At 36.5% G+C, this 13544-nt stretch overlaps 1 protein-coding gene and 1 pseudogene across 1 annotated transcript; both read left to right on the plus strand.

The window, feature by feature from the left end:
* Positions 1-596: 596 nt before the first annotated feature.
* Positions 597-2475, plus strand: LOC116124494 (leucine-rich repeat extensin-like protein 3). Its single transcript, XM_031410236.1, has one exon. The coding sequence runs from the start codon at positions 804-806 to the stop codon at positions 2301-2303; it is 1500 nt and encodes a 499-aa protein (XP_031266096.1). The 5' UTR covers positions 597-803; the 3' UTR covers positions 2304-2475.
* A 6835-nt stretch (positions 2476-9310) lies between these two features.
* Positions 9311-10327, plus strand: LOC116124421 (annotated as a pseudogene).
* Positions 10328-13544: the final 3217 nt, after the last annotated feature.

Genomic DNA, 13544 nt, shown 5'->3' on the forward strand with positions numbered 1-13544 from the left:
ATTGGACAAATAAGACCCATTTGAAAGTTGATCAATTGTAAATTATCACATCAAAGTTGTGAGAGAAAGTTTATGGGATTGAGTTTTGAATATGAGGTAATTTTTTAAGTTTGTATTAGAAAAGTAGTCAAGTGTTCAAATCTAGTTTATCAAATAAATTATATAAAAACATAAACTTTTAGTTATATATACATTTGTTACTTCTTGTTAATTAGTTTGTTAGTGGTGAGTAGTTAAGAGTATTGTTTAAACCACATACATTATTCCACACAAGGAACATGTTATTAGAACAAAAAATAACTAGCTCAAGCTTTTAGATAATTAATTGATTACTTCAACCTTTGATTCGAATCTAAAAGTTTCTCAATGGGTTGGCAGAATACCATGTTTTCGTTTTTTTTTTTCTTTTTTCTAATCATCATCTATCTACCGGGCTGGCAGTAGTAGTACTGTATTATTGCCATTTTCATTACGTAAATCTACTGAATTGAATTAAAACCACAGAGTTGAAGGCCAGGCATGCATTGAAGCCATAGTTAAAGACAGCCATAAATTTTGGAACCTACCAAAAAGTTGGAGAAAGTAAATATACAATAAAGGCAGAGTGAGTTCAGTGAGAAACACCAGTGCTAATTGATTGTCTCTTGCTCTGAAAATGATAGGGCAACGGCCATTACCGCTAGTAAATTTGAGGTAGACGTCGTCTGATTTGCTCGTGAGTCTTTGACTGCCCTCCACTCTTTGTCTACCACTCTATTCTATTTATATAGCTACAACTCTCAAAAATCCTGTAGAATACAATTATGGCCTCCATTTCTCAGCTTTGTTCTTCATTAGTGCTATTCGCTCTCATTTTTCATTCATGTTTGCATCATAAGGTAGTGGGTGATCATCAAACAAGAAGAGAAGGTTTGGAGATCATTATCGGTGGAGGTGGAGTTGGTCCTGCTCCCTCTCATGGATATCAAAATTGTCCTCCTCCTCCTCCTCCTCCTGCTGAGCCGATTTGCCCTCCTCCAATACCTCCGCCACCACCGCCGCCTCCGCTGCCACCACCGCCGCCGCCTCCACTGCCACCGCCACCGCCACCACCGCCGCCTCCGCCGCCGCCGCCGCCGCCTTCGCCACCTCCGTCCCCGCGTCGGCCGACACCCACCCCAACCCCATGCGTGCCGAATGACCGACTCATGCGTGCTCGCGAAGTAATTCAAAAATTCAGGACTAGAATTGTTGATGATCCACAACATATTACAAATTCATGGAAAGGTAAAAATGTTTGCAAATACAAAGGCTTTGTATGTGATACTCGTCCTGACGTAAAACAGAGGGCGGTTGCGGGAGTAGACTTCAATGGCTATAATTTTAAGGGTCCGAGATTTAGCCTCTCTGATTTTCTTGAGCAGTTGGATGACTTGGCAATCTTCCACGTGAATTCCAATAACTTCACCCTTTCAATCCCAAAATTAACATCCAAGATTAAGTACTTGTACGAGCTAGATGTCAGCAACAACAAGTTATCCGGCGAGTTCCCAATGGAAGTTCTTAACTGCAAGAAATTAACCTTCTTGGACCTCAGGTTCAACTCATTTGTGGGAAAGGTTCCACCTGAAGTATTCAACCTGGATCTTGATGTCCTCTTCATCAATAACAATCACTTCTCGGAAAATCTTCCTTCGAATCTTGGCTCCACACGAGCTCTTTATCTCACTTTCGCCAACAACAAGTTCACCGGTCCCATTCCAAGCAGCATTGGCAAAGCAAAGAACCTGCTAGAAGTGCTTTTCCTGAACAACAAGTTCTCAGGTTGCTTGCCATATGAAATCGGCTTCCTGAGAAATGCCACTGTATTCGATGTCAGCACCAACGTGTTGACTGGCCCCATTCCGCACTCTTTTGGATGTTTGGCCAGTATGCAGAACCTCAATTTGGCTAATAACCAGTTTTACGGGCCGGTTCCGGAGATGGTCTGCAAGCTGCCGAAGCTCGCGAACTTGTCTTTGTCATATAACTATTTTACGCAGGTTGGACCTGAATGCAGGAAGTTGATAAGGAACAAGAAACTTGATATTCGGATGAACTGCATTTTGGATCTTCCATTTCAGAGATCACCTGAAGAATGCCGTAAATTCTTCTCCAAGCGGAGGACCTGTCCAAACGAGAAGTCATTAAATTTGATTCCTTGTATGAAGAATCGTTATGCCAATCATACTGATACTTTGACGTCTGATCAAAAATCAACGGTTGAACTTGCACCTGCTCCATCACCTCGGACTTATGCTGCCCTTAAACCGCACCGCCTGTAATTTGCTAAGCCACCGGATCCTGAAGATGGACGCATTCTACTTCTAGACGTTCATGTTTAGGCTTTGTCATTCATATATATATATATATATTTCTTTCCCTTTCATATATTATGTAGAATCAATGTAACTAGATAATTTGTAATCCAATAAATCAACTCGTGATTGCTTTTTTCCTCTGTTTCCATTTTAATTTATGAAGTTAAATATTACAAACAATTAATGAATGTTGGGCAGCATCTTAATGCAAGAAAATTAAATTAACTATGACAGGAATATAAAATTAAATGCATCACTTAAACAAGTATATGTTTAAGAGTTATATGAGATTGGTATAAACAATTTTGTTTTTATTAAAGAAAGTGTTTGAATTCATATACACATATCTTAATTAATCATATGAAACTTTAAAATTATTAATGAAATAAAAGTTTTAATAGATATCCTAATAAAAACTAAAAAGAGAATCTGATCTTAAAATTTTTTAAATAATATATTAAAAAGTTAAAGAATTCCTATTGGATGATTGGATCTATCTATCAGGAGTAGCTGTTTTTCACCCATATTCCATTATTTCACTTGCAAGTGGCCAGTGCCCAGTGGGATCAAACAATATTTAAAAAAAAAAGGGTGAGAAAAACAGATAATGAACCGCAAAATCAAATGTGGTGATTCTTGGAAGTTGTGATGAGGAGGGACCAAAATTGACCTAAATCATGGGGACAGAACAAGTGCCAATCTTTTCAGCTTTAATAAAGCATGACGAGAAACAGAAATTGGGTCCTACTATAGTACAGGCTACAGCTTATAGATTTGAAAAAAATCTTGTAGGGGTTGAGTCGATCAAATAGCCCTTAGCCTATACATATGGACAAATTAACATTTGCTGGAGAAGACCGAAGGTCAAGATTCCAAATAAAATATTGTAATATCCGTAACTTCCGCGTCAGTGAAATTTTTCTTTCCTTTTCAGCCCATGAGGGCCATCTCTTCTACATTGCATATACAGGACTAACTCGCCGAAGATAAGATGCAGAGGGGATAATCACAATTTCTTCTCTGAGGATTTTTTTTTTCTTTTTTTTTTTTTAATATTCGAACTAATTTATACATATTTTAACTAATTACTCAGAATCTTAAAACCATCGATTAGATAAAAACTTCAGTAACTATCTCTATTAACAACCAATAAGAGATTTAAACTTAAAACCTCTTAAGTAATATATTTAAGAGTCTTTATCAAACCACTCGATCACCTTAGAAGTAGTTAAAATTGGTTTATGTTGTTTGCCTCAAAATTCTATAAACAAACGCTTCAATTTCAAATTTTTTCTAGTGTCAATTCTCCATCCGTGCAGGCTTTATTTCCGATGGTATCATTTTGACAAACCCTCGATCTAAACAAAAGGGTTTATTTCATTTTTTTCCTATAAGATTGCTAAGTATTAATTCATCCTTTTCGTTCAAAAAAGTATTAAAAACTACATAATAATTATCATACTTCTCCCTTGAAATTTATAAGAAAACCTTTTTATTAGAGTAATTAATATTTTCTTAACAAAGTGGATGAGTTTAATACTAACTTAGGAGTGGAGAAAATGATATAAACTCACCAAACAAAAGGAAAATGACTATGTACTCCCTAACCTGATGATTATTGTCCTCCATCCTTCCTTCGTATTTTCATGAATTGTCAATAAGTAAAACTGTGTTTTAAGCGTATATTTGATTGGAGGTAATAAGAGATTACTGAGATAATGTCATCTTATATTACTTTATTACCACATTTGGTTGTCAAATAATATAAGTTCCGATAATCTTTCAAAATCAATAGTAGTTATTGTTAGTAATATTGGATTACCTCAATTTTCTTATGTATTTTAAGATTGTCAAGTTTAAAGATTACTTGGTAAGCTTATTTTTGTTACAATTTCCACTTATTAATAAAAATTATGGACAAAAATACCCTTGTTATCTAAATAATTTACAATAAAATTTATAGATAATTTTAGCCTCATACTTAGGATTTTTAAGACAAAATTACTCTTGAACTTCAATAAAATTACCCAAGACCACAACCACCTCCAACCACCCCCTGCCACCACCCTAACTAGCCAAGGGACTACCGGCCATTGGCTACCACCACTGGTCGCCGTCGACAGTCACTGAAACGGTGCACAACTATCGGATTTGGCTAGTTGTGCATCGATAAGACTATACAGGTCTATGGTCGGAAACAGCTAGATCTAGTTGTGAAAATGCTAGATCTGGCAGCCGTGAAATGGCTGGCTTTTCACGGCTAGATCTGTGACCATTTCTCAACCACATCTTTGGCTGTAAAACGACCAGATCTTGCCATTTTCAAACATGGATCACAGATCCATGGCCAGAAACAGCCTTATATGTGCACAATCGGCCAAATCCGGTAGCTGTGCATCGTTACGGCGACTACCGGCCACCAGCGATGGTGGTTGGCTGCCAACAGTCCCTTGGGTGGCTGGGGGTGATTTTATTACAAATTAAAGTTGTATATAGTTGGGGTGTTTTAGTAAAGTTTCAAATGTAGGGGGTTAAAAGAATGGTTTAGAAATTAATAATAAAAATAATATTATATTGATATTTAACAAGGAGGAAAATTTAGTAATCTATAACCTACCTACTCATTTATCATCGCGACCAAATATATCAATATAACATGCCCACCAATTTATTTCAACCTAACCAAATATATTTTCCTAAACATTTCCAATAATCTTCAAGGTAATCTTTATTTCCATTAATATAATATTCTCAAGAAACAACATTCTTGAACTAAACGCACCCTAAGAGTACAAGTTGCCTGAATGAATGTAAGCATATTTTAGATTTTGATTTATCTATGTTAACTAGGTGATTTAGGTGGCATACATATTTTTTCATAATTTAGCTTTTTTTCAGAATATGTGTAAAATCTTATTATATAATACTAAATCAACATTATAATTTAACCTAATAGATTTGAATAGTTTACTCTAAAATAAATGGACCCTTGTAAATCGGTACCTGAGGCCCAAAAAATTGTAGGAAGGACCAAGGATTTTAATGGTCTTATGTCTTCTATTTTATATGTTACAACTGGAATTCTTTCCCCTCATCTTGTATGAGTAAAATACCATACATTTCAATCATAATCTTAAACATAATATTAATATGTAAATGATAAATTAATATATCACTAATTTGAAAGAAAAAATATTTTAATTTATCTTTTATCTTCTTAATCTTGATTATATATGTTCTATAACATGAGTATGTAATATCTTCTTAGAGGCTATTTGGTTGGGGATTGTCTCTCATTATTCTAGTATGTCATCTTATATTATTGACATTACTATGTTTGGTTGTTAAGTAATATAAGATTTCAGTAATTTTTTAATACTAATAATAATAATTATTGGTTATATAGGTAGTAATCTGACGAAACACATTTGATATAAGTTATAGATTAGAGCTAAACCATTAGTTCACAAAAACTTGCAAATTTTATATAGAATTTTAATTAGTCCCTATAAATTCACATTATTCTTGGCCACACCAAGTTTTGAACTTTCGACCTTAAACCCTATAAATGTTAATTAGGGAAAGCAATTAATATCTACCTAGGATTTGTGTTATGAGACAGTCGATACTCGATACGTAATAAGAGGTAGACCTTGTGATGTCATAAAGATGATTTTGTCATCATCGAACACCTTACCACATATTAGGTCTTGATTTAACATATAGAACATAGAATCATTGTTTGGAAAACCAAAGGCGACCAACCATTAATGATTGTGTATGAAGAGTAAACGACATACTGCCACCCAAGGTTTGACGAAATCTTAAGTGAGTACCACAGGTTCAATTTATTCTAGATTCCCACCCTTAAAGTGACGAAAAAACGTTTGATATAACGGTAAAGGGGTAAATTGGTCATTTTACATGGGCGGCGCACGTTAGCAGACCATCGCCTGTAACAGTCCTCCGGCGCACGTTAGCAGACCACCGCCGGTGAACTTTTTCGCTCTTTTTCCGGCGATTTTTTCACCCAAAATCACCCTTGTCACCACCATTTGACTCCTCCAATCCGATCCTACAAAACCCCTAACGTTTCCAGCCACGCAGCTCACCGTTTGCCGTCCACCGCTTCATCGAAAAACGGCCGAAGAACACGAACTCTCGCCGGCAATGACGACGAGACGGCAGCTGGGGACATGGATTTTATAGATCTGGATACGGTGGTTTCATTGGTGGTGTCCAATTGGATTTTCACCGCCGGAATCGACCGAATCTGGTAAGAACATCAAAACCCTAAGTCTAACGGTGCCGGCGATTGGAGGGGCAAGAGTCGGGAATGAGAGGGGTTTTGGACGATGGAATCCGGGGAAGGTGATGGAGTGACCAGGACGTTCCCGTAGTCGGAAACAGCCTAGATCGGGCTGTTTCCGATGAGGGTATGTAATTATCGGGGTGTTTTTGATAAATTTGAAAATAAAATGGTAAGTTTTATAATTCAATAATTAGGGGTTAAAACATAATTTATTAATTTAGGGTTAAGGGCATTATGGTAATTGCACGTCCTAAACCCTAAAAATTCATAACACTGTTACTTTAAGGGTGAGAATCTAGAATAAATGAAACCTATGGTACTCACCTGGGATTTAGTCAAACCTTGGGTGAGAATATGTTGTTTACTCGTGTATGAAAAAGGAGTTATTTGACTAAAAACCACCATTAGTGACATATAACGACATTTTCTTTAAATGCCACCTGTCATTCATATATCCAAATATTAATTATATAAGGAGAGTTGCATCATATGTAACTTTCTCTCGACTGTATGTATGTTGTTTTCCTTGTTGGATTTGTCTCTATTCTTGCTCTTCCCTTAACAGTATGGCACCAACCAATGTCTGAAAACCGGATCGGGAGTCGACTCGGACAGAGGCCCGGTTTCCGATTTTCACGTTTGGACCGGTCCGACCGGTCGGTCGACCGCTGACATCAACAAACACGATAAAAAGTAAAAAAATTTAAAAATCCAGATTTTTATGTACGAAAATCTAAAACCCTTCCAACCAACTCTACAATAATAATAATAAACCATCCAAGTTTGATAGTTAATGACTTAATGTTTACAAATTCAATCCTCAAAGTCTAAAGTTTCAAACATCATCAAAGGCATTATAAAATAATATCACGACTGTAGTGTAGTAGACCAGCCACGGCAAGGAAGAAGAAGAGTAGCAGACGAGCGATGATTGAAGAGGTTGAGACTTGAAGCTGAAGCTGAAAATTGAAGGAGATCGCGAATGGAGGAGGACTGGACTGGAGCTGAAGAGGTTATTGAAGGGAGGAGATCGCGATGATTGAAGAGGTTGAAGACTTGAAGATGAAGACTTGAAGCTGAAGCTGAAGCTTGAAGGAGATCCGAGATCGTGAATGGAGGAGGAGGACGGACTGGAGAGTAGAGATCACGAATGGCAAAGGCAAACCAAAAAGAAAACTGAAAAAGCAAACCAAAAAGCAAACGCAAATTTCAATTTAGTAAAGTGGCAGACACTATCTCAAAGAAATAGAAAATGGATTAAAAAAATGGGGTTTGACCGTTTGACTTTAACTTTTTAAATTTTTTTCACATTTTTAAATTTTTTAGTGGACCATTGTTTTCTTAACCGGTTGGACCGTCGTTTGCTACAGTAAGACGGTCCAACCGGTTTAAAACGGTCTAACTAAAAATCCGGGTTTTTACTTTTTTAAACCGGAAATCTCAGCGAAACCCGGTCGGACCGTTCGACCGCCCGGTCTGGTCCGGGTTTCAGAACATTGGCACCAACACTACCGATCATGAGAGTCATCCCCATTATGTTCGGACATGTGACATGTCTTGTAGTTATGGTGAAAAAATATATATATATATTTCATCATCGGAAATGTTTGGTTAATTTATGCACATTTTAAGTAATCTTTTTTTTTTTTTTTTTGGTGATCAAGGTGTCCGAATCGCTTGCACGTACCTTAATAATCCTTCAAGGCCCTGAAGTTGAGACTGTGTAAATCCTCTCAATGGCCACCACTATTAGCGTTTGTAGGAACTCAAATCTCAACTAATCTTCCAAAGCCTTTGAACTGTTGGTTGAGTAAGAGCTTTAGTAGTCTACCCTATTAGTGTATGGAGATACTCAACTCATAAGCTTATGAAACCTCATTTTGTTCTTTTACCATTAGGCTATCTGATGGTGGTTCGTTATGCATCACAATAAATAATCTAAAAGTACACTAAGAAAGTTTGATAATCGCTTGTCAACAATATAAGATTATTACTTGTTGAAGCGACAAAACTGTAATAACTAAACCATGAGAAAATTGTTTTATGTAAGAGGTGCATTAAGTTATTAGTTTGATCAGTTGAGTCAACCCAAACATGTGATTCACTATAAAGTGCATGTAGGATAAGATTTAAACCCACCTTATTTTCAATGCAAATAACTCTTAAATTTAGTTAATTAAATATGTGATTAAATTAAAGCATTTATTTTCACAAAAATGAATGGTGATAAAAAATTGATTAGATCGACACTTGTAAACTATATATATGTTTATATAATGACTTAAAAGTTAAACCAACTTAAATAAATCTCAATATTCACAAATAATTCTTAACTACCAACCCTTGGGTGGCCAGACAGTCAACTGAGACTCTTGGGTTATTACTCAAAAGATCTTGAATTTGATTCCATTTGGTTGTTAATAAGAGTACACTGGAGGATTACTCACCGTTAATTTTAAGGCCTCGAAGAATTAATTGAATATGCATAAACTAGCTTAGACACTTTCGATTACTAAAATAATAATAATAATAATTCTTAACTAACCACAATTAGAATATGCTTATGTATGTAAGTCACAGTTCAACAACCACAATATTGATCATAATTAACTTATATACTCATCTTCTTCCTCTTCCGATCTCTCTTTCTTCATCATATATGAAATGGGAAGCATCATCACTTTCCCCATCAAACCTTAACTCACACTTTTATCTCCTCCTACCATATTTTCTCTGCGCATATTGCCCCAATAATTCGATAATCTCACCACCAATATCACCACCTTTACATATACCCCCCATACCAAAATTCCTAGACCACAGGCTCAAGAAGTTTACCCCTTATCCGGCCTTCAAGAACTTAATCACATCAGATCCCTTCAACGTCACAAGCTCTTGGTTGGATCAGATATTGCAACTACACAGGCTTTTACTGGCTCACCCCCCCAACAATCAATCTGCCACAGCCCTTGCCTCCTCGATTTCAATGGCTTCGGCCTCGTTGCCCCAACTCTTATGGCTTCATCAATCAACTACCGATATTGCCATTTCATGCCAATTCTAATAAATTTTCTGGCACTATACTCCAAAACTCGCAACACTCCCTTTTTATATGAACTAGACTTAAGTGACAATAACTTTTCAGGAGCTTTCCCTCTCCATATTCTCCACATGAATCGCCTATCTTTTTTAATATTCGATATAATTTCTTTACCGGTCAGTCCCGCCCCAACTTTCTTAAAAAACCTTGATGTACCTTCCTTAACAACAACAAATTCACCTAAAGCTCCCTGAAAATCTTGGCTCAACACGCCCTTTATCTCACCTTAGCCAACAACAAATTCACTGGTTCAATCCCGAGAAGTATAGGCAAAGCCTCGTCTACGTTAACTGAAGTTTGTTATTGAATAATTGGCTCAGTGGCTGTCTTCCATATGACTAGGGTTTCTGAAAGAGCTCAAGGTTTTTGATGCTAGCAACAATCATTTGACCGGCCCGTTACCGAGCTCGTTGGGTGTCTGGAGAAGCTGGAGCAGTTGAACCTCTCCCGAAATCTCTGTATGGGAAGGTGCCTGAAGTGCTGTGTGCGCTAGAAATCGTTGATTATCATGTTCAAATTATTTCACGAAAGTTGGACATTGTGTGGGAAGCGATCGAGAGTGGGTTCTTGAGGTGAAATAATTGTATTCGTGATCTTCCTGATCAGAGATCAAAGGTGGAGTGTTATGTTCTTCTCGGACACGAGTCTTGCCCCCGCCCCTCGACGTTTATATAATTCCTTGCAATGTGACGCCAACGCGCAATAATCCCTCGGCGAGACCCAAGAGAATTTCATTAGCTTATACTGCTCTTGTTAGACATAGATTATTATGAGGACTTTTGTTATTAGATTATGAATAATGGATGAATGTATTATGAAATTGTATATATATTAACTATACAATGATAGCCTTTTATGTAGGCCTTATAATGGTACAAAATCTATACTATATATGCAAATGTGAAGGTTTTGTTCTTGGGCACAAAATAAGGACATTAAAAAATACAAATTTCGATTATATATATATTTAACTAATAAATAAATAAAAATTTATAAATTTTTTTAATACTTATTGATATCATCATTAGAAAAAGTTTATTATTTGCAGAACTATCAAGAATTTATTGGTTGAGTTGTTCCAAATTAATACTATCATAAAGAGGTTCTAGGTTATGTTATTTATTAAAAAAAAAAAAAATTACAACCGGGAAGGGGAGCCCTTCCCCCAAAGAGCCTTGGACAAACCCAAGGATCAAACTAACAAGAACAATGCCATAACAAAGGAAAAACAATCCTCTACAGCAAAGCCTTATAAAAAAGAAGGCCCAGACAAAACCCATAACTAACTATAAAACATTTTCATATAAAATGCTGCAACCCAAAAGCCTAAATAAACCCTCCACTCAAATGACACAAGCCCAAGGACTTCACCACTGGTTAAAGCCCCAGAAAGCTCAACCCAAGAACTCCAGAAGTTCATTCAAATAAACGGACCCGGTCAGCAACAAGAGCCTAATCTCCTTCCAAAAGAAGCAATCCCAGGCTAAGAGATTAAAATGATGACTCCTAGACTTAAAGCCCCAACTTCCCCTTACATTCTCCTTTCTAATGACGTCAGTCCACAAGTGGACTCTACTGCAAACGCCATAGACAATAGGCTGGAAGAAAATCACCCAAGTAACGCATTGAAAATGATGCCGGCTGCAGAAGAACCCTTTAGAGCAGGAAAGAATTTTCCTCTGAACTTTCCCGCCGAAAAAAAAGAAACACCCCAAAACCAACAAAGCGCCCTTCTTATGTTACCAATCCAAATTCCAAAAAAAAAATAAATAAATAAAAAAACTGCCCATTTAAGCCTTTCTTCTGATTGAACTTAACACGGCAAAAGTACATGATAGCTCTTCTGAGTTGTTGTGGCCTAAATAAGGATTGAGGAGCTGAGCTCCTCTCCAAAAAAGGTCAAAAATAAAATGACTCCAAGAGCTTGAGGCCCAACACCAGAAACTGCTCACATTGCAGTTGTATCCAAAACCCCAAATCAACCAAAGAAGAAGCGGCATCATAAAATCAATCATGATTGCACTTCATGGGCAGGTTCCACTCATCCATTATCTGACGCACTCTAGGTTTGTCTTTAAACTTTAGACTGTGAAGCCGAAGTCTAACTACTCAACTGTTGTAAAATACAGTTTTTTTTTTTTTTTGACCACGTGTCCCGGCCAGTTTCCGTTCCAAAAAATAATGAAAAAATTCCGTAAAATGAGAATTCTTTAAGTAACTTGGAGTCCTTCCATGAAGAATGATTATAGGAATATATACAAGATTGAATTTGATTTTAAGTTAAGTGAAAATAAGAGAGAACTATCAATTATGTTTATGTGGTTTTTCATTTGTTAGAGAATCAATTAAGGACGTATATTACTAATTTAGGGAGAACGACGTTCCCACCCAAGGTTTGACGAAACGACACTTTTCCACCCATCAAGTTTCAAAATAACATCTTCTCACCTTTCGTTAGATTTTGTTATGTTTTTTATTAATATTTTACTGAAAAGACAAAAATGCCCTTAAATATTTTACTTTATAAATTTTTTATTATTTTTTAATTAGTCAAAAAGTCAAATATTAAAAAGTCAAAAAAGAAAAATAATTAGCATCACCTAAACAGTTAAGAGTAATGTTATGAAATTATTTAAAGTTAAATGATCTTAATATTTAGTTATTTATAATGTCAAGATGTGTTTGGCTTATTATTTCTGCCCATATTCCCAATCCTATTCTCCAAATAAAGCTTGACATATTATTCCAGAAATATTAGTCTATTTTTTAATTACTTTTAGACCCCATAAAGTTATTAATTTCATTAAACACCCCCTGAAAAAAAGTTTAAAAATTAATAAAAACACCCCCGCGACCCATACTTGCCAGATTCCGACAACCACCGTCGGAGGTAACCATAATCTGCCACAACGGTGAATTACCGATCGGAACTGGCCTGTAATTCACCGATCTGGCCTTTTCCAGCCAGATCCACAGTGGATCTGGTCGGAAAAGGCCAGATCTGTCGTTAGTGACGGCCAAAGAAATGGTCGTCGTTGAGTGGATCTGGTTGGAAAAGGCCAGATCTGGTCGTCAGTGATGGCCAAAGATATGGCTGTCGTTGACGATCAACAACTAATGACGGCCATATCTTTGACCATCGCTGACGGCCAAAGATGGCCTTCTTTGGCCTTTTTCGGCCGTCGACGGACCACGGATCTGGCCGAAAAAGGCCAAAGCGACGCCATACTGGCCAGTATGTGTCGTTACGCAATTTTTTGACCAGATTCTGATGGTGGTGGTTGGAATCTGGCACTGCGGGTGGTGGGGTCTTTTTGTCATTTTACATATTTTTATATATTGGGGTATTTATTAAATTAGCAAACTTAGGGGTTTTTTTTTTATAAATTTATAAATTTTACCTCGTAATACTCTCATATTCAATTATCCAAGACTATCCCAAAAATCTTATCCAAAATAATAAACCAAACGCACCAATATCTCATCACTATTATTTATAATGTTTTTCATTTTTACTAATTAACATAGAAAATCAATATTCCTAATTAATTAAATAAACAAAGAAAAAAAATATATCTTTACACTTGGATTAATAAATAATCACTATTATTTGGAACCTAATGAAGGGTGGAAAAGTGTCATTTTGAAACTTGACAGGGGGAGGCATGACATATTGGCCCTGTTTCACTTTGCAACACAGACATCAATGACAAAGCACAAGCAGGCTCGGCTTAAGGGGTAGGCAGGTGAGGCACCTGCCTAGGGCCCCAAAAATATGGGGGCCCAAATTTTT

The sequence above is a fragment of the Pistacia vera genome, unplaced genomic scaffold, assembly GCF_008641045.1.
Source record: "Pistacia vera cultivar Batoury unplaced genomic scaffold, PisVer_v2 Contig152, whole genome shotgun sequence".
NCBI classification, from domain to species: domain Eukaryota; kingdom Viridiplantae; phylum Streptophyta; class Magnoliopsida; order Sapindales; family Anacardiaceae; genus Pistacia; species Pistacia vera.